We start from the raw sequence: 22,271 nt of genomic DNA on the forward strand, positions 1-22,271 counted from the left end.
TCTAATGAAAATTTAACTGAAAAACAAGCGCTAACCCTAAGTCCTAACTTAACACATAACACATGAAAATCGAAAGCCTTTTTGTTGCGCGTTGTTCTTTGTAGGATTAGCAACAGCGTGAAGAGCTTCGACGGCGAGAAAATGAGCTCGAAGACTGTGGAACGAGAGCTATGGAGGAGATGGGCAGCATGAAGGCTACGGATTTTTTGCAGGTTGGAGAGCGAGGAATGACAGTGGACGCATGAGGGAGAAGCAGCTACAGGTAGCAGCAAATGGGGACGCATAAGGGTTATGGAGCGTTTGTTTTGCAGGTGGGGATTGCAAGTTTTAGCAACGTGGAGAGGTGAATACGCAGGTGAAGAGTTGACTGCGGAATGAAGGACCAAGGTATGAAGTTGCGTGGGCAGAAGGAGCGAGGGTTTGAGGCAGCGTGGAGCTGCAATGAAGCCGCAGGAAGAACAACGTGAGGGTGAGGCGAGGATGGCAGCAAAGGGGCTGACGGACAGCGTGGGGATGGACTGTGAGCTAGACGATGACGGTTGAAGGAAAACGATTTTGCTGTTGGTGAAGGAATGGACGTGGGGTTTAGGAAGCTGCGTGGAGATGGCTGGAAATGCAGGTTAGAGCTGCGTGTAGCTTGAGGATTTCAGTTTTTTCTTTTGTTTTGTGTGCAGGTGTGTGGAGGTGAGATGGACTGAGGGAAAGCACGGATAGGAACCGGCGGAGATTGAAGGTTGCGACTGCGGGGAGAGATTTGGAAAGGAGACAGCGTGAATAGGGAAAACTGAGGCTGCCAAGAAGTTTTGCCAGCGGCAATCAAGCAATCACAGCTTACTAAAAAAAAATCAAAAAGTTCATGTAACAAAGATGCCCTAGAAACCCTCGAATTTCTCCAGAAAACTTGAAAAAAAATTAAATCCTTCCACTCCTGATGAAAACCCTGCAAGAAATTTCTAGATCTAGGATAAATACCCCTACAATAACTAATTTTTTAGGCCAGATCTTACCCTCTAAGGCCTAGATCTGGCTTCAAACAAACAAACAAAAAAAATTCCTCAGATCTGCAACCTGCAATGACAAAAACAAAACACTCGGAAATAAAATATGCAAGAAACAAAACTAAAAACACTAAAACCAGCTAAATAATTACAATATTCAGAGTTCCACGGCTCTAAATAGCCAGATTTATCAGTATGCCACAGAAATATTTTCAAAATTTTAAATTTAATATGAGATGCTTCAGAAAACCCTTAATGCATTCACAAGAAAAATTCAAATGATAAGCTCGGGATCAAAACTAGCTGGGCTCTTCAGAAAGCGCTTCTCAGGAGTTGGCTAGTTCAGGCAAGAACTTCCCCAAACGCCCGTTGATCTTCGAAATCAAGATTTTCCTGCACAGCTTACTTCAACCATTAACAAAGAGGGAAAAAACGATACTAAAATCCAGATCTAATGGAGATACCTGCCATCATATTCAGAAATTTAACTACCATTCAAACCCTAGTGACTAAACAAGATACCTATGTTTAAAATCACTCTTCATAAAGCTAACATTAATGGCTGAAATTAAAACCATGCACAAAAATAAAACATCTTACAGTATTTCCACGAAGAGTAACATCAGCAAGATTTCAACCCCAAAGTCTTTCTTTATTGCACATGAAAAACGATTACAAGAGAGCTTTCTTTAGCACAAGACTCATAGATCGAATGATCTCAAATAACCCCTGACACCCTATTTAAAGATAAATTTCCCAACGGCTAGTTCGAGTGATCTATGTCAAAGTAATCTCGACCATCGATGAGGATCAAAATCTCTTTTAATCTTTTAAATGTTGAGGAAATTTCACATTTTTTTAAATTAAATGCATTTTAATATATTAAAAAATTAAAATTTTGCATTTATTTCCTCAAAACTTTGACTTATTATTATTATTAATTTTTTTTTAATTTTATATATATATATATATATATATATATATATATATATATATATCTATTTTTAATTTTTTTTTTTGGACCCTCAAACTTAGCCTTTGGGAATTTTACCTAGGTCCTAGGACCTATGAGGGGATTAATTATTTTCTAACCCTCAAGACACTTTACATCATGATTTTTTACATTCTTACATCCCAAGGGGGAAAATCCATTTGACATAGACCCTCATAGACTACCCAGTTTTGCGACACAAATATAATCTAGCAGATCAAGCAATTTGTAATAAAACAACCTAATCAAATAGTTAGGATTATTCTCAAATCATTTTTACATAGACTCGATCTAGCACACTAGGACTCCCCTAAGATTCTAATGACAAAATCCATTCTGGCTTTGAAGTTAGGCTGAAGGAAAACTCTGCCGATCGTGGATCGGTGAGACAAAAAACCTTCCAGAATGTAGATCATCACTAGAAAATTAGGTTTACCTAGGAAATTACATGCATGACACAGATTTGCTAAGATTATTTACAATTTACACATGCAGACTGGGTTTATAAAATAACATGATCAGGGTGATGATGATAGTTGAATGGCTGCATGGCATGAACATATCGATCAAGCGCTATCCCTTTGCGAAAAAGGGGGTGCACTGCTATGGATAGTTGACACGTAGTGGTCAACAAGGCTAAAGCACACCAGATCTCCAAGACCCAGAAATGGTTTGGGCAGATTCTAACCAGTTTGGAGATATTAAAATAATTAATATTTTTAATGGAATTCCTAAGTCTAAACTTAGGAAAAATAAAATATTAATGTCTATTAATATAAAAATGGATTAGAAGGTTGCAAAAGTCATGGATCAAGCCAAATCTAATCTTAGTCGTTCATTAGAGACTTAATCTCGGTCGTTGATGGACCAATGAGAAAAGTATAAGAAGAGGCTTGAGGGTCAGTTGGAGAACACACCAGAGTGATCAGTCATTCATTTTGCTAGAGCGGGGTTGCTAAGCAAAGTTGAATCAGTGATCAGCAGCAAGGGGCAATGAGTACGAGAAAGAGAGGCAGGGACAATACTGGGAGACCAGCACAAAAGCAAAGAGAGCGAGAGCAGCAATCAGTCCAGGCTACGCAGTGTCGAACAGAGGCAGCACACAGCCCAAAGAGACTGTGTCATCCACGCAGAGGGCAGAGGGAGTGACACAGACGCTCCCAGAGGCTACGCAGTGCCTCAGAGGGCTGATGCAGAGGGTCCTGGGGCTAATGCAGGTCAACAGGAGGCTGACGCAAAGGCGTTGAGCTTCAGTTGTGCCGGAGAGGGTTTCGTGGGACAGGATTTCTGAATTCCTGTTTTCGAATATAGAGGTATTGCTGCTGTGTATTTTTCTTTGTCGAGTGAGCCGATTAGGCGCCCAGTTGTACTCAGATAGACTGCATAATAATATAACCCTCTAAATAGTTGCACTAGTTTTCCCGCATTGGGTTTTTCCAGGGACATTTGTCCAAAAATAACAGTGTCACTTGTGTGCTTGTTTTCTTTCAATTGATGATTTGTAGATGTTGTGACTGTATCGTGTTTATTTCGATATTTAAATGTTTTAAATAACTTGGTCGAATTTAAACAAGTAGAAGAAATAAACCAGCAGAATACAGATTAATTTTCTAACGAATAGACTTAGAAAATTCAACAGTAGGATCCCCCTTTGGACCTAAATATCCAGATGGAGCGTGGCATTACAGATGGTAACCCCAGCAACTTGCCCGGATTTGAACCATCCAGATGGAGCGTGGCTCAACCATTGACCACAATTACAAATGGTAACCCCAGCAACTTGCCCGGATTTGAACCTGTACTATGGCCTCCCCATAGGCAACATACCATGGGCAGATGGCTCAACCAGTCAAGCTAACCCTCGAGGGCTAGGAACAATGAGAGATATTACCAACCTCTTATACATTTATTTGAATTGAATAGAGAGCTAAATTTTATTCCAATATCACATATTCTCTAGGCACTCTGCATAGGTGTGCTATTAAATATTGAATTTTACTAATTTCATTGACTAGGAGCCATTTCATACTGCCACAAAATTTAAGAAAAATTTTACGATGAATTTGTTTTATTTCACACAAGGCTTTGATAAAGAATACTGTTTAAAATGAAATCAATTAAGTTCAGCTGAAATATGCAGAGGCTATCCATTTCATAAATTACCTTGCACACTAAGTAATCTTCTTCTCCTTTATTTCAAGATATTCTGTGGATTATAATTTACATTGAATCAAAACAGCCAAAGCAAAACAGCCTTAACTCTAGACGATTTCCTATTTCCTTTTATTCTCTACACAATTCATTTCATCTTCCAATGAAAAGCATATGCAATATCACATAGTAAAAAAGACAGCAAGAATAATTGTCATAGTTAAATATTGAGTTTCTAATTTGAATGTAGATTGAGTAGTTTGGAAACGTGTACGGAAAAACTAATAACATATTGGGATGTTACATATCCCAGTGCCTGCAAAGTTCAAATAATATTTTGGAAGAAGTATTTATAGGTGGCCTGTTCATGACAATCAAGGATGTTCAAAAGGATAACGCAATGCAAAAGATATTCTTAACTGGCGGTAGGAAATTTTCATTTGTAATATATCAGAGTTTAAAACATAAATACAACATCAAGCAAAGTTCCTACAAAATTATCTCATTATCTATGCCATATAGAATTGAAAATTCATATCAACTAAGAATTATTCCAAAATCACAAAATACAATGTGATTGATCTAGGATGAGATAATCATATAACGATTCACCTATGCCCTTGGTTGAATCATAGATTTGCATTCACTTAATCCTCTTGAACTAACCTTTTTTCAGAAAGAAAAAATCAAACATGTTCTATTAGATATAAACATGTTTACATGCAGTCTGATAATAAAAAAAAAAGCTATAAGCCAGATTGTCTAATTTCCTTAGAAGCGGGGCATAGTGAGGACACAGCCTCCCTCAGCAAAAAATATAAATAAAGGCAGGAATTATTTTCTGTTTAGCACTGATGTATATAGTTTGCATGCCAAAATAAACATAGAACCAGCTGCCCATAGGGAATTTTATGTTGTTTTAAGCACACAAAAAAATATAAAAAACCCTAAAAGAGATCACGGGTTATGTCCAAAAAAAGAAAAGTAATGTCCCACAATGTGAAGAGCATAAAGTCCAAATGAGGAACAAAAACTCAGCTCCAGTTTATAAATCCCGATCTTATGTGTATGCCCTGCTTAAAGACTGAGAATTTGATTTGCCCGTTGCATTGTCAAACCTTCCTTGGATAAGATGTCTGCTGCCGAGGTGAACTCCATATGAAGGTGATTGAAGGTAATCCTGCGGAAAGCATTCTTCAGCATAAGGATCCGCTGCATCCAGTTGAACATGAGAGGGGGGACGAAAGAAGTTCCCTCGTTGATCCAGTCAATTGTCGCTTGGGAATCCCCAAATATATGAACCTCCTCCAGTTTTAAAAGCTTCGCAGAGTAAAGAGTTCCCCATAAAGCCAAGATTTCTGCTCTACTGTTTGTTCCTTATCCACCATACCAGCTGAAACAATAAATGTGTCCTTCATCAATGGCAATTCTAGCTCCAAAACCACAGATTTGATTCTAGGCCGCCCCATCAAAATGTCTTGTGGAGAAAGGAGTCATTGGATCCATATTCTCAAAACTCTGTTGACCTTGTTTCCAACTCTTCTTTTATATTCCAAGTAATGTGCACAAATGCTGATGCTTGTGCATCCAAATACTGAATCTGCCATCATCAAAAATAATAGTGTTTCGTCCCTTCCATATTCCCCAGATAATAAAAGAGGAAGTTTGCATACCTCCAACTCCAAGTCAAACCAGTATTTGAAGCATTCATCAATTGAGGTAAAGCACCACCACGCATTGATTTTGAGTTCATGTAATACAAAAATCCATATACCCACTACAATTGGACACCTGATAAATAAGTGAAGGGCATTTTCGAAATCCCCTTGGCATAGACCGCATCTTCCAAGTCCATTAAAGCCTCATTTGCATAAATTATCCCATGTGAGGATTTTGTTTCTACGCACTGTTGAAGTTTCTAAGTCTACTTAGTTAGAAACCCTCCATGCACTTTATCTGATTTATTCCTACCTACTTGTTATGTTACTTAACAAGCTATTTACAATGTAAATACTGGAAATAAACACTAGTGCATGCTCAACATACTACAGATCAACAACTAAAGAAAACAGAAACACTCACACCATATGACACCATTATTTTTGGACCAATGTCCCCGGAAAAACCCAATGTGGGAAAACCAGTGTAGCTATCTGAGGGTTTTCTTATTAAGCAATATCAGAGTACAATCTGGGTGCCGAAACTAGCCTACCCAACAGAGAATTTCCTTAGCAGTAATACCTCTCAGTTTGAGATAAATCTCCTGGCTGAAACCCCGAATAATCCTTCCGACAGCTCCTCAGCACCAATCTGCCCCAGAAACCCCAACATCAGAATCTATCTGGACTGCGTCAGCCCCTCTCTACCCAGTGCTAGCCCTGCGTCACCCTGGATGGGTCTGCGTCATCCTTAGGAGGCCCTGCGTCAGCCCTCTAGCCCTCTACGTCAGCAACGCTGGCCTCTCGAGGCTCTACGCAAATCCCGGCTGCCTCTGCGTGGCCCTGCATGAGCCCTAGCTGGCTCTGCGTCACTCTCCTCGGCTACTACGCTGCTCTCCCAGCACTATCTCTGCCTCTCTGTCTCTCTGTACTCAATGCCCCTCAGCTCCAACTCCCAATCACTAATTCTATCTCTCTTAGCAAACCTCGCTCTAGAGAATAGAATGACTGATCACTCTGGTGTATTCTCCATGTGACCCTCAAGCCTCCTCTTATACTTTTCCCGTTGACATATCAACGGCCGAGATTAAGTCCCTAATCAACGGCTAAGATTATATCTGACTTGATCCAAGTCTTTTGGACCATTCTAACACAGTTTCATATTAATTCCCATTAATATTTTATTTTCCCTAAGTTTAGATTTAGGGACTCCATTAAAAATATTAATTATTTTAATATCTCTTGAACTGTTTAAAATCTGCCCAAACCCTTTCAAGGTATTGGAGATCTCATGTGCCCCAACCTCTCCACCAAATTTCGTGGCTAGAGCACATCTGATGCTACCCCAAATCAACATGCACCAACCAGCCGAATAGCAGTAACTTTCTGGGTAAAAACCACTTCCTTGCTTTGTGGATGTAATAATCCTTTTGAGAATTTTGGGGTATTCTTCTAAGAATTTTATTTATAAAATTTCATGCCAACATTTTCGCCAAAAATTCACGAAATTACACCAAAATGCACTAGTAAATAGGAACCCAGAAATTATACAAGCGCAACAAATAAATTGACAATTTGCAGAAGTAAACCCAGAAACTCAAATAACATCAGAAAATGCAGCACAAGGAATGACTCAGCGTCATTTATTATAATACAGCATGCAGAGTACAACTGGAAATATCTTAGACAAAATAGAAAAGTTGATAGTTGAGTGGATCTCCAAATATTTTGCTGCTATGTTGATCTTGATCTCTCAAAACTCAACAACGACATCACTCTCCCTCCAACAATAGCTGCCACTAAATCAACTGAAAGACAATGAAGCACCAATTGAGGACCTAAATGATCCTCACTCTAATATCCCTGAAGTTCTATGAAACTCCTGGATGAAGTCTCCTCAAGGAGAGTTGGGTTTTCATCCAACACTCAACAACATACCTGAGGGTTTCCGTCCTGGGGCTAGAGAAGTTGGGAACTAGGTTCTCCAAACCTCATCAATAGAAAATATCAACAATCCAAGATGTCCCCCAATGTTCTCCTCCTCCTCTTTTATAAATCTAATGGACCCCTCCAGAACCTCCTATTTTATTATCAATTTAATCATTAAACACATTTCCTTCTTTTTATTTCAATTAAAATATTCTTTTATATGTGGGAAAATGGTGAATTGACCACCATGCCACCCTAAGTCACTGAAAATCACTTCTAACCATACCATCAAGTAGATCTTCTTGTTCTGGTTCCATCTTGCTATTACACTAAGGGGTTTCGTCAAGTATTCCTCTCGGAATGCCACCTTAAGCATAATTAATTGAGTTAGCCCAATAATAACCATGTTTCTTGAAAGTTGTTGGAATGCAACAGAACGAAAGGCAAGTTGTGCAAATGATGGACTATGCCAAGCGAATGTCATCCAATCCCATAGAAACTCCTCAAAACCCCATGAAACATCTCCAAAATCCCCTGGGTTCTCTGCTGAAGTAAACCTGCACCTATGACATGTTTACCTCCAACCCTGAAAGTCCATCCATAAGGAACATCACAAATCCTCCCACCCCAAGATTGCTTGCCCTCAAGCAATCCAAACCTGTGAACCAATTTAGTGGCCCAATGCAACTGAGACCCGATGCCCGAATCCCATACAAACCATTGGGTCATGCTATGCCTCTATGTCAACCCACCATGAATGGACACCTCAATGCCCAGATCCTAGACCAATCTCTGACTAGACCTATCATCAACAAATCCTCCTGGATCCCAATGCCACCAAGAACCAACAACAATGCTCCATGGTTCCTGTTGTGCTATAGCTTTGGTTATGAATGTTGCCCCATCAACTGTGTACAAACTCATGATCTCCTGCCAATCCATCCCGTGTGCAGGATTAGATGCATGTGCACCTATATATGGCATGAGTTGATTGTGTTGCACCATGCTCAACTCATGTAGCTCTACCCAACCAATCAACCACATATACCTAAGAATCCCTGCCTCTCTCCCTATAAGTGGGCAACTCATGCTGCACGCCCTATCTATGTACTCCTGGAGAGGACTGCTACCTGGAAATACTGCAGCTTTTGCTAGCTGCCACTACATCTACCTACACCTCATCAGTGGGTAGACCCAAATATGGATGCACCACTATCTCCAAAAGAGCCTCCCTCATCTGACCGAAAACTCCATTCTCCATCGGTCCAGTTGTCACCTTCAAAACTGTACTATCAGGTTCCAAGGTCTACTGATGAACAATGTCTGCAAATACTACCTCCCTAGTGCTTGTCTGTACATTTGCCTGCTCCTCATCAATGATTGGCCAGCGGGATGTTTGCTCATCCTCCTCTATCATGAGCCACTAGTTGACTCTCCAAAGGTGGCCCAGCATGCGTACTGTGCTCCACTATGTGTTGCTCATGCTGAATGGGAACACGCAGTTGCTCATCAATCTCCTCTACAAAGCATGGTTGTATCTCTAAATTGTTGTCGACAACTCCCCATGACTACTCATGCTCCTCAGAGGTGTCCTCATAAGAACCCATGCACTCAACTATAAAACAAGAATACTCATCCTGAAAGTCAAAAGGAATCTCCTCTTCACCTACCTTTTTCATCTCCTCAGTGTCACTCATGCACAAGTGGTCAGGTCCCCAAGGTTCGTTGCAAATGAAGCAGAGACCTCTTCTCCTCAGCTCATTCATGTTGCATGGCTAGTCACCACAAATCCTCTGCAACTCCTCTTGGGTCAACTGCCTTCTGAAGAACCTCACGTTTTGCTCAACCAACCTTTTGGCTAGCTCATAGGCAGTTGGTGAGACAACTTGTGTCTTCCTCCAAATGGCTAACAATTTGGTTTGCAGTTGCTTGCGAATGATGTCACCTTCAACTAATAATGAAGATAAGATATCTTGCATGTTGGCTTTTACCTCCTCAGGGTGATGCTCTCTGATGTTGGTGAAGAAGAATTGCCACATCTGAAAGATCAGATCATCTTGTTCTAGATCACACATCACATAAGATCTTATTTTGGCCATGTTGTCTAGAATTACAAGCCTTCTATCAAAGTTTGAGCTCTAGGTGTCATGCAGTCCTGAATAGCATTCTACAATCAATTGAAAGACCCTCTTCATGATGTCATCATTATAGGGAGGAAAGGGTGCTACTATCCTCGAAATATTGCTAAAACAGGATGCAATGATAAGCTTGGCTTCTTCTCCTCGATGCTCCAAGAATTTGTCTTGAACCAATGCAAGCATAGCTAGTTCCAGAGCCCAATTTAAACTCCAATCAGATTGACCCACCTTGGAAAGATAGGATTTCAGCTCTTCCAATGTGAGGTCATCTCCTGATCTTCCAGCCTTTAAATCAAACTCAAGTAAGAAAATCCAATTCCCCACTTCTTTCTCCTTTTGTAAATCCCTCGGATGATTTTGTTGGAGCATATTATGCACTTTCCTAGAAAAGGGTCTGTTGTTTTGTTTGGGTGCATGGTGTTCCATGAAACCAACTTTTGCTTCGTTCAATCTCTTCAATTTATTTAGGAGTTTTGTGAGTTCCTTCATAGTTTAACCCAATGATGACAGAAAGTTACTGTTTTTCTGAGTTTGTATTTCTCAGTGAATTGTTTTGACAAACAGCTCGTTGACAATAAAATTACCTTCCCTTCAAATCTCAAGATTTCAACGAATTTTGGGTTTGGGACATAAAATTCTCACTGATAACCTTTGTCAAACAGTTCCTTTGCACACTATTGTAGGTGTATATGAGAGATTATACTTTTCCAACCAGTGGTTTGTAGAGAATTTCATCGCCCAAATGTTGAGTTCCAACCACAGAATACAATAGCAAGCAACTTATAAAGATGGACAATACGGATCACAATGTAAATGCACCTTCTTCTTTAAATATCAATCTATAGTTTACATAAGCATGAAGACACAATGTTCAACATTTTATTAATAAATATAACAGAAGTATAACTCAAAAATGATACATAGTAAAACCTAGAAAGTATGAGCAAGTTGAATAATCTTGAATGAACCCAGAAGTCTCTGCGTTTACCCATATTACAGCTTCCACAACTTATCTGCTTGTGCCAGTGGCCATATTGACTCCCCCACTCAACACAGCTCAGAAAGTGTGTCTCGGAGGTTGTTCATGCACACAACAATGATAAGTTTTGTCCTGGTTCGATGCAACTAAGCAAGTCCCTCAACTTAGCTTCAATCTGGTAATGCATTCTCCTCAGCAGTAAATTGAGAGAATGCAGCCCCTTTCTGAACTTCAACAGTGAGCTACAATCAGTAGAATTATTCGATCCCTTTGAGAGTTGGCATGCTAATTATGAAGCAATTACACCGCAATCGTACACCAACTTCTGCAAATCACACAACACAAGAAATTCACAACAATGCTTGCTCAATCGCACAAAAATACTGGACTGTTCGACTCCAAGAAAATCTCAGTGGTTCCCACAACAAGCGACAGATTAAACTCAGTTGGATTCATACAATAAATGTGAATCTTGGCTTTAAAGGAACCAACCTTCACCGAAGCTAGCTTAAGAATTGGGTGATTCTGTCTTCGTCGGCCCCTTTTCCTCAACCGACTTGCTACAGCCACCCGAACCCCTGCAAAAAATATTTTGTCCCTCTGATTCCTACGGTTTCAATGTCAGGAACATCGCCATAATTGATGATAGCTTGGCCAGATCAGCAGCGAAGGGATTCGACCTTTCAAATCGATCCCCAATGATCTCAAGTGTGTTCTCCATCTACCCATCGACCTCTTCTTATCTCTAGTTGGGACTCCAATGGCCAAGATTAAAACATAATCGATGGTTGAGATCATTTTTGGATTGATCCATGTGAGTTTCTAGATGATTCACACCTTTCTCAATTAATATTGATTAATTAACCCCTTTTCCTAAGTTTAGACTTAGGATATATTCAAAAATAGGCTAATAATCTAATTGAGACACTTCTAGGTGGAATTTCCATAAACGATTTATGGGTTATGGAGAACTCCTGTGTTTTAGCCTCTGAACAAAGTTTCGGGACTAGAACACCTTTGATGCTACAAAAACTAGCAATTAGCAAGTGGTTTTCAATGTTCATCATGGGTTGGGCAACTTAACTGGGGCCCAAGTCCACTAGAGGAGCAATATGACACCCTACAGGTGAAGCATTGAGAGTCATGGGACTCTTATTACTTATAGAGAATCATTCCATTTTGTGGGCACCTACAACACCCCCAGCAGTCTGCACTTTGCCCCACATTATTCATGAGACGATGCACTTAGACCAGCATGCCTGAACTGGCTTAGCAGTGTACACATGGTTTGGCAATTGATCTGAGGCCCAAATGAGGTTTGTCTTGCCCTTTGAGACATGGAAGGGCTAGCACCATCCTCAAAGCCCTCAACGTTGGAGCAAAACTAGGCTATTCTATCACTAGGAGACCCATGAGACCCATTTTGTGCCCCAAACACAAAATTGGGGTCCACAGGATGATTTGCATGAGATTTAGGGGCCAACCCCTAAATCATGATTTTTGGAGCCCTCTATACTCAGTTTGGCACTAAAGGAGCCCAACGCATGCCCTCAAGAGGCCTACGCATGCATGACGTCAGCATTTTGGCCCTCTTGTGGGTGATTTATTATGATTTTACATTGGCTATGAGGTTGGCTTGTAACCTCACTTAGTATTTGCCCATTATTTTATTATTTGAGGGGCTTATAGGCTAAAATTAGAGATCATTGAACACATAAATTAGAGAGATCTCATTTGATATCTCTCATCATCCAACTTGTGAATTTCGAACTTCTTAGAGAATTCACACTCGCTTGTTGAGGGTGGTTTTGGAGATACTTGGATGCATTTTGATGTATGGAAGTTGATTTTGATATTCATTGGAGCTCTTTCTTGGTCTAATGGAAGGATATATTGCATGTTATCTTGTAAGTGGCATCTTTTAGTTGAATATCTTTTTTTAAATGTCTAATGCATGGAACTATTGATTCTATGTTGAAATTATGAGCCCTAATTCGTTGAAGATCATTTTATTGAAGAATATCTAGATGAATGTTGTATCCATTACTCATTGTATCTTGTAATGAATGTTCCTAGTGGTGTACTTCTTGTTAGTCTCCATCAAAACCCATTATTCGATTAAGTGGGTAATTGTTGAAATTTGTATAGTTAGGGCATCAAATTTCAACCTCCTTAGAAGGAATTTGGCTTATCTTGAACATCCTAGACTCCATATCCCCATAGGACAAGGCACTAGTCCTATCACTTGGTGATCACCCTTAAAGTTTCTCCATAAATTTCTCTGCTCAAATTTGGTCCTTTTAAGGCTAGGGCAAAAATCTAGGGCTTGAAGCAAAATTTTAGGGAGGCAGGTTTTTGGTGATTTGAGAGCCTAAACATCAAGAGGTAGGTCTAGGTTACCCAACCTATCAATTTGGCGGGCATCCACTCAAAGGAATTTCTTGAGGGTTTCATTGTAAGAAACCCTTTCCTAACCTCAAACCCCTAGGTCTTGAGCCTTCTTTTATGGGGCTTTTCTTAGAGAGCGATTTGCTTCTTTGAAGCCTTGTACCTTTATTGTGCCTCTCTTTGAATGAGCTATACTAGGGTCACTATGTACCTTATCATTTAGGATACCTATCTTAAGTGATTCCTCCTTTACCAGGACTCCTCCCATCACTGAAAATCTGTAAAGAGAAGGGGATTTTGGTTGAGGTGACACTAGGCCTCTACCCCATTGTTAGCACTTTGTCTAGCTCGTGTCTTGTAGGGTTTCCCTCTCCAATGCCTACTAGATTTTGTGTTAACACAACCCAAGGAATTCAACTACCTGGAAGTCGGCCCCTAGAAGAAAATGTACTAGAGAATTTTGGCCTAATCAATTAGCTCGCAAATCAACCTGCCTCCTCCCCCCTCCCTATGTGTTATCACTGCGCCTCAAGAATTTTACCCAGCAATTCAACTTTCTTTAAATCAAATCTACCGTCTCCCAGCAACTCAACCTTGCAATCTCCTCAACTCGTCCTCCTGGATTCACCCGTACTTCTCCTCCTTTGCGGTCCAATCTACGGAGACACTCGCACTAGCAAAAATCACTCTTTATGATGACTTGCTCTCACTTGAGTTCTTGTGTGTCTTCACCTCTTCGCTAGGCTTCCTCTATAATCTTCTTTAAGTCCAAATCCCTAACCCTAATCTCCCTTCTAGAACTTCTGGGATATCATAGGTTGAGAATATTTCTAAGTTGCTTAAATAATTAATATATTCATCCTTAGAAAATGATTTAATAGTCCACAATAATTAATTGACTTTAATTATTGTACTTTTCCTAAGTTAGACTTAGGAAAGAAGTCATAAATCACTTACTCCACCAAGCAAGCACCTAAAGAGGCAATAAATCATCATCCACATGCTAAGACACCAAGCCTATGCAGAAGACCTTTTGAAGCTACCACTAGCTTCAACAATAGGCATGATAATGAAGGTAGGGTTGCTAAACTAGAGCCATATCTAAGTAGTATTGGTGTAAACTTGTTGCCCTCGAAACATGAAATGGAGTCTCAAGAGGGCCTCCTTAGTAGTGTTAAAGGTTGTAATTTTTGTTTTGAATATCCATCAATTCGTGAAGTTGCAAATCTAGGCTATGGCAATTAGCTTCCTTTGAAGTCCCTTGGAAGAATAAGTCAATAAAACCACATCATCAACAAACAAGTGGAATGGATTAAGGACCTAGTGAAGGAGACAACCATCATCCATATGTGTGTTTTCTTTGATTAAGTGCTCAAGTTCATCAATGTATACATCAAAAAGGATGGGGGAGAGGCACACTTGTTTAACCCAATGGTACTTGGAAATCGGGACAACTATGATGTGTAGTGTCAACCCACTATCACATAAAGCTTCATCATTGTTGTAACTTGTAACAATGCTATCAAGAAGACCAAGGTCTCTAAGCCTCTCAAAGAGAAAATATCTAGGTACCATGTCAAAGTCCATCTGAAATAAACAAAGCAGCAATAGACCTATGGGGATATCTACCTAGCCTCCTCAATAATAGCTCAAAGGCTGAAGAAGTGGTCTATAGCCTAATAACCTTTCCTAAAACCAAGCTACCCTGTGGTACAAAAGCCATGTATCTCTAGCCAATCTAAATGTGGATATCAATAGTTGTTTCATACAAGTTGGTGCAAGAGTGTCAATTATGACAAATTCTTCAATCACTAGAGTCGAAGACATCCCTAGAATTCCAGACTAGCACATAGGAAATCAAAAGCAAACAACGTCATTAAGGAGTCTAGCGATGGGGTGCATGAATGGTAACATGCCATACTTGAAATTCAGATTGAAGGCCCTATAAATTAATAGCTTTGCTAGAGCAGAGTTTTCACATGGAACTTCTAATAAGACTAGTGGAGAAGAGGTTATAAGAGGAGTGGGTACAAGAAACATCAGTGAGAATATGGCCAAGAATTGTAGAAATAAAAAATGTATGAATTGACCAAGTACAAGGGAAAATCTCGGATGGAGGTTGTTTCTGAGGTAGAATGGTGTATTGGAAGGTCCTGGGAGAGGTACAAACTTCAAATCTTAGAGGAAACCAACGCCTAACAAGAGAGCTCTGTTTATTCAATGGTACAAGAGAACGGTAATCCCTCTGAGTATCCAGGGCTAGAGTAAGGCACTGGGCAAGATGGAACACGAACTTCTCATGCATGACCATTAGAATTATCATAAAAATTATTTCAACCACTTCCTCCAAGAAATGCTGCAACAAAGAAGCTATTAACAATTAATGTTCATCCTTCGTTGAAGGAGTTGAGCTCAAGCGGTAGAGACACATATTGTGTTTCTGGCTGTGGCGAGTTCAAATCTCCGGAGACATGCTCTACTTGGTGAGATTGTGAAAAAACACATATAAACGAGTTCTACTGGGTAGTCCCATAACCATTTCAATGAAAAAAAAAACCAATTGATGTTCATCCTTCAACAAACCAATACCCACAAGGAATGGACCATGCTCACAAAGCTGACAATGCAATCTTTGATTAAAATTAGAAAAGAAAAAATGGGATACAATCTTAAACTCTCAGAAATCTTACAAAAAAGTTATTTTTCAGTGATTATTTATGAATGTCTAGAGTCTAGACATTCTAGGCAAGAGTGTCTTACATGAAATTTCATTACTACCACTGTGTCCTTTTATGTTTTTGATCTTCAAGATGATAAAATCTAGTGTTTAAAACATATGATCAATTTATGCCAAAAAAAATTCTCGTAACAAAGTTTCACAAGCATAAACAACCATGTTTAGACATTCGCAAGTGAACACAACCAAACAAGACTCAAACCATCGGATTTTATGAAAATCTACTGACTAGTGTCAACTACTGCATGTGCTGATTTTTTACACAAAATTGCTCAGCTTTTATTGAAAGTTTAGGTAGGGAAAACATTTAGAGTAGACTGGGAAAGCAGGGGTTACAAACAATGGAGACCTAGAGTTTAAATAACAAACTTGACATTCAAAAAATTCTTCGAAACTCAAGCAAATAGTTTTAGCAAGCACGCCTTCCGTGTCAATTTTGGAAATGCTTCATATATCACTTCAAATATCAAATCAGTACCTTGCCTGTTTTAGTGTCCACCACAGTAGAAACTTGGAGTCTGGGACGAGCAGTTGCAATCAGGTAATCACACTCCTGTGAAAGGAAAAGACGACATCAAAATTGAGCCAAAAATATGACTATTACAAATGACATCAGTGCTTAAATTCCTTAGTAGAATTACAATTCATTTTCAGACACTGTCATGCCTCATTCCCTTGAATTCTGCAAAATTGAGTCCATCTTGAAATAGTAAAACAAATGCATGCAAACACAGTGAGCATTTGGTAAAAGAAAGAAATCGTTTTTAAATTCACAGAAATAAAAATTTGACTTCCATTAACACAGCGAAAAGATGGAGAAAAGCATATGTCTATATTGCAAGGAAGAATACAACTGAAGCATCAATGAAGCACTGATTGATCACACAATAATGCTGCCAATGTCTTCTCTTGAGCAAAATGTTGATGTATGTTTAGTTAGCTGATTTTCATAGAGTTATTATGCTGATGGGATTAATGGTGTCATGCTCTAATTTAACATCACTGAAGTCTAAAAAATGTCACATACCTTGATTCTACACCAATAATATATTAAAAACCTTGGTTTTGAGCATAGGATGGCATAAACATGACAAGTATTACTTCTAAAATATTAACACCAGGCAGCTTGTATTTCATTGTAGGGCATTTGAAGCTTTGGTTTAGGATCTCTTGAAGTTAAATTGAAAATGAAATTTTATCAGCACCGTCAAGTGATTAAAAAGCATCGACACGCAAGGTACAACCATTGAGAGAGTGTGTATTCATCTATTGAGAGAAACGTGTGTAATATCCCTATATTATTAATTTACTAAAATATCAATAGTTTTGATTTAGAAAATTTATGGCATGAATTTTTATTCCAAAACACCATAAAATTTACTCAAAAATCCACATAATAGAAACCACCAGCAATTAAATAAAATGTGCAACCCAAAAATGAAATGCTGAAGCTCCAGCACTATTTTTCTAAATGGAATTCTTTGGAGGAATTTTACACAAATTTCTGAGATAGAACCTGGTAGATATACTTCAGAAATGTTTGCCCAGAATATTGTGTCAACTCGGCCCTTCCACAAAGAATTTTGGCCAGGCAATGCAGCCCTCTTCCTTCATGCAATTCAGCCCAGAAACTCAGCTTCTTTACTGGTGCGGACGTAGCCCTGAAAGAGTAACAATTTGGCCTCTAATTCGGCCTCCCTTGGGGCTTGACCAGCAATTATTGGCAGAAATATTTGTGAGATTACCTCACACAATCACTAAGAAAAAATCCAGGCTGATCCAGACAATGGATGAGGTGCCTCTTGCAGGCCCTGCGCTGCCTCTGTGCAGTCCTCACGCAATCCCTATGTCAACCACTCTAGGTACTGCGTCACCCAGCCAGCTCATCAATTTGCAACCCGGAGTCACTGCTCTCAGCCTCCCGGTCTCACACCCCGGCTCTCGGCTTCTAAAACTGACTCTGCTGCAAAATTTTGGACTCTCTCTCACCCTCTGCGCTGCCTCTGCGTGGCCTTGCGTCAGCCTCTATGTGAGAGCTATTGGATCACTCTCTGCCTCTCCCTGCTCATGATTCTCCAGCTGAGAAAATCTCTCTCTCTGTATGTTATCCTTGCCCCTCAACTGCAAGAAATCTCCTCGATCAGAATTTCCTCTTGAGAACTACACTTCAGAAATTCAATCTCTTGATATCTCGGTGTGTTTTCCAAATGACCCTCAAGCTCCCTTAAATAATCTTCTCATTGACATTCAACGGCCTAGATTAAAAGCTAATCAATGGCTAGGATCATTTTAGCTTGATCCTCGTCTTCTTCTAGAAGTTACACCCACAATTAGATTACTACCCATTAATATTTTTAATTTCCTAAGTTTAGACTTAGGGTCCCATTAAAAAATATTAATTATTTTAATAAAATTGTTTCTGGGTGGAATTTACCAAAACGCTTTCTGGGTTCTTTGGAATACATGTGCTCAAGCCTCCCTGCAAAATTTGAGGCCTAGAGCACATCCGATGCTACCCCAAATCAACAAGCAGTGGCAGGGCCAGCAGTAGCACAGATGCAGGATTTGCAATGGTTGCAGTATTGATGCAGTGTTCGCAGTGGCAAGGCCAGCAACAGTATAGATGCAACATTTGTGCAGTAGTTGATGGGCAGTGATGAAAGACATCAGCGGCGCCGAGAGAAATGCTACAGAGTGGGGGTGATGTTTCAGCAGGTTGCATTACTAGGAGTTAGAACACATTCCTCGCTAAGAGGGAGTGTTGATTTCTAGTAGCATCGGATGTGCTCTAGGCCTCAAAATCTGCAGGGAGGCTTGGATACATGTATTCCACAATACCTAGAAATCATTTTGGAAAATTACACCCGGAGACGGTTTTATTAAAATAATTAATTATTTTTAATGGGTGCCTAAATCTAAACTTAGGAAATTAAAATAATTAAAGGGTATTAATTAAATTGGGGGTGAAACTTCTAGAAGAAGACAAGGATCAAGTCAATATGATCTGAGCCATTAATTAGAATCTAATCTGGGTCATTGATTGATCAACGAGAGGAATATAAGAAGAGGCTTGATGGGCATTTGGAAAACACATCGAGTGAGGATCAAGATATCGATTTCTCAAGAGAACAGCACAGAGCAGCTAGAGAGATCATCGAGGAGGTTCTTGCAGTGAGGGGCAGGGATAGTTTCTGATTGGAAGTTCCTGATCCGGGGATACATTGCAAAGAAGGTAGAGAGAGATCTAGAAGAGGGAGCGCAGAGCCGGAGAAGCTAACACAAAGCCACGTTGGGCAGCGTAGAGCCACGCAGAGGCAGCACAGGGTCTGAGAGGATATCCGTATTTTGCTGGAGGGTCAAGTTCTAGAGCTAGAGGCTGCGGTGTGAGACTGGAAGGACTAGAAGTCGAAGTTCCAGAGGCAAATCGATCAGCGGAAGGAGTGACATAGTCCCCAGAAGCTATGACGGAGGGCCTATGCAGTGATTGCACAGAGGCTGCGCAGAAGCAGCAAGAGGCTAGCCATTCTGTGGTTGGATAAGTCAAGATCACCAATGATAGTGTGAGGTATATCTCACTCATCTCTCTGTCAGTCAGATTCTCTGTATTGGATAGCCAATAAGGCATCCAAATATTGTATTCCGAAACTATTGGTTAGTATAACAAACCCTCAGCTGTTGCACCGGTTTTCCTGCATTGGGTTTTTCCAGGGACATTTGTCCAAAAATAATAGTGTCACTTGTGTTGTATTTATTCTTGCTCAGATTCTTGTTTTTGCATTTTATTTAATTAGTGAAAGCTGCAATAGTATTTACTTCGATATTTACAGTGTAACATAGTAAATAACTTGCATGCATTAACAAGTAGGCGAAGTAATATCAGTTTGCTATGGTAGGGATTCCAGGTCTAGGAATTTCCATAGTCAACCTCTCAGAATTTCGACCCCTTTCCAGCAACTTCGACTAGGCAGCAACTTTCGGCAACTAGTGGCTTCCGGTATATTTCTAAGTCTGACACATTAGAAATCCCTACTACATTATCTGGTTTAATTTCTCCTACTTGTTCATTCCACTAACAAGTTATTTATAAATATAAATACTGAAATAAACACAAATGCAGCCTTAACTCATATACAGATCAGCAACTGAAATAACTGAGACAAACACACAAGGGACACCATTATTTTTGGGCAATCATCCCCGAAAAAACCCAATGCAAGAAAATCGGTGCAACAGATATGAGGGCTTTATTATTATGTAGTTTTTGAATACAACTAGGGTGCCAGAAATGGCTCACCCAACAGAGAATGTCCTCGGCAGTAATACCTCTCCTCGGAGACAAATATTTCGGCTGATCAATCACCAGATGAACAATCCCACGGCAACTACGGCAGCTCCTTAGTTGGACAGTGAAAGCTGCTCCAAGCTTCTCCTCTGCTCTACATCACTCTCTCAGCTCACCAGCACTTAGTATGCCCCACGGAAAATCTTCAGCGTTGCCTCTTGGCCCAACATCAACTCTGCTAGCCTCTACGCAGCTACTGATGCCTCTGCGTCAGCCCCTCGGCTCTCTGCGCCAGCCCTCTGGCCCTCTGCATCACCCATGCTGGCCTCTTCAGCCTCTGTGTAATTCCGAGTTGCCTTTGTGTCAGCCTCTCCAGGCACTGCGTTGTCTCTCTGGCACTATCTCTGCCTCACTGCTATGTATTCTCGGCCTCGTGCTGAACTGCCTGTGACTGCAACAAATAACTAGCTCGATTCTCTCAACAAAACCCCGCTCTAGAAAATCGAACTGACTGATCAATTTGGTGTGTCTCCAACTGACCCTCAAGCCTCCTCTTATACTTTTCATGTTGAGTCTTCAACGGCCAAGATTAAGTCCCTAATCAATGGCTAAGATTAGATTTGACTTGATCCATGTCATTTAGAACATTCTCACCCAGTTTTATATTAATGGCCATTAATATTATAATTTTCCTAAGTTTAGACTTAGGAACCCCATTAAAAATATTAATTATTTTAATATCTCTCCAACCAGGTGGAATTTCCCCAAACCATTTCTGGGTCTTGGAGATTTTATGTGCCTTAGCCTCTCCACCAATTTTCATGGCTAGAGCACATCCGATGCTACCACAAATCAACATAGTAAAACTTGAAAGACTTCGATCTCCCTATTTAGAGCACGAAACAAAGAGAGAGAGGCACCAAAATTTCACACTTCCTTCAGCTTCCTAGAAACAAACTTCGCACTTTTCCCAGGTACAAGAGATATTGAACTTCTTGTGAGAGAGTGTGTTCCAAATGAATTCGACTTGCTTGTATTTATAGGCCCCATGTCAGGTCGAATAGGATCCTTAGGCCAACTTGATCTTCTTCTAGGCCAACTTGATGTGGAGGATACATAAATTATATTTCACTCAATACTTGACCTTTTTACATGATTCAAAAGCCCAAAAAGGGTCTCTTTAAAAGTACAATGACTCTATTGCAGTGTTTTAAAAACCAACCGGTTTGAACCGGAAACTAGTCAAACCGACCAGTTCATTAGCCGACTAAGTCAAACCGGCAGAAAAATCGGGTTCGACCCCTCATTTCACCCAGAAACCACAAAAATCGGTGCTAACTGGCCGTTTTAGGATGGAACCGGCCAGTTCCGTCCTAAACCAGTTGGTTAGCTGCCAAGGCCACGGAGGACCCACACAGCGCAATTTATGAAGCTTCTATGGTGTTTTGGAGGGAAAATAAGGGTTGTCTCACTCCAAAAACACCCTCTCCAAGACTTTGAAAAGAGCTCACCCCCCTCATTTGCCTCACACATCTGATTTGGAGTTTTTGTGAGCTTGATTGGGAGCTTGGAGAGTGTTGAGTTCTTACTAGAGTAGTGGAACAACAGAGAGTTTGAGCTAGGTAGTAGGCATCATGCCTCCAAAAGCCAAGGACACTGCATGGGCTCATTGTGATATGATTGATGGCAAAATGATCTGCAAATATTGCCAAAAATCTATTGAAGGAGGGTGTATTAACCGGTTCAAGCAACACTTGGCTGGGGTTGGAGGCCATGTAAAGCCATGTGGAGCACCAAATGAAGTAGTAGGGCATATTAGGGCAAAATACCTTCAGAAGTTTAAGACTGAAGTCACTAAACCAATAGAGAAGTTTGTGACTCAAACAGTTGCAAAGTTTGGGAGTCGAGACTCAACCAACTGAGTTTGATCATGATGACTCATGAGAAGTTTCAAGTGATAATGTTGATCACTATTATCATATATGTAGACTTGTAGTAGGCCAGTGGCCCCATAGTTTGT

At 40.1% G+C, this 22,271-nt stretch overlaps 1 protein-coding gene across 7 annotated transcripts in view; it reads right to left on the reverse strand.

Moving 5' to 3' along the window:
- LOC149240092 (prolyl 4-hydroxylase 1) overlaps nucleotides 1-22,271 on the reverse strand; it is a 419,466-nt gene that overhangs the window by 170,483 nt on the left and 226,712 nt on the right. For all 7 annotated transcript variants that reach the window (XM_089373625.1, XM_089373626.1, XM_089373624.1 and 4 more), the window contains one exon: nucleotides 16,448-16,522. In XM_089373625.1, the coding sequence (XP_089229751.1) occupies nucleotides 16,448-16,522 (75 nt within the window). The remainder of the gene's footprint in view (nucleotides 1-16,447; nucleotides 16,523-22,271) is intronic.

The sequence above is a fragment of the Pinus tabuliformis genome, chromosome 8 (assembly GCF_031772625.1).
Source record: "Pinus tabuliformis cultivar Carrire ecotype Pingquan chromosome 8, CPIR1, whole genome shotgun sequence".
NCBI classification, from domain to species: domain Eukaryota; kingdom Viridiplantae; phylum Streptophyta; class Pinopsida; order Pinales; family Pinaceae; genus Pinus; species Pinus tabuliformis.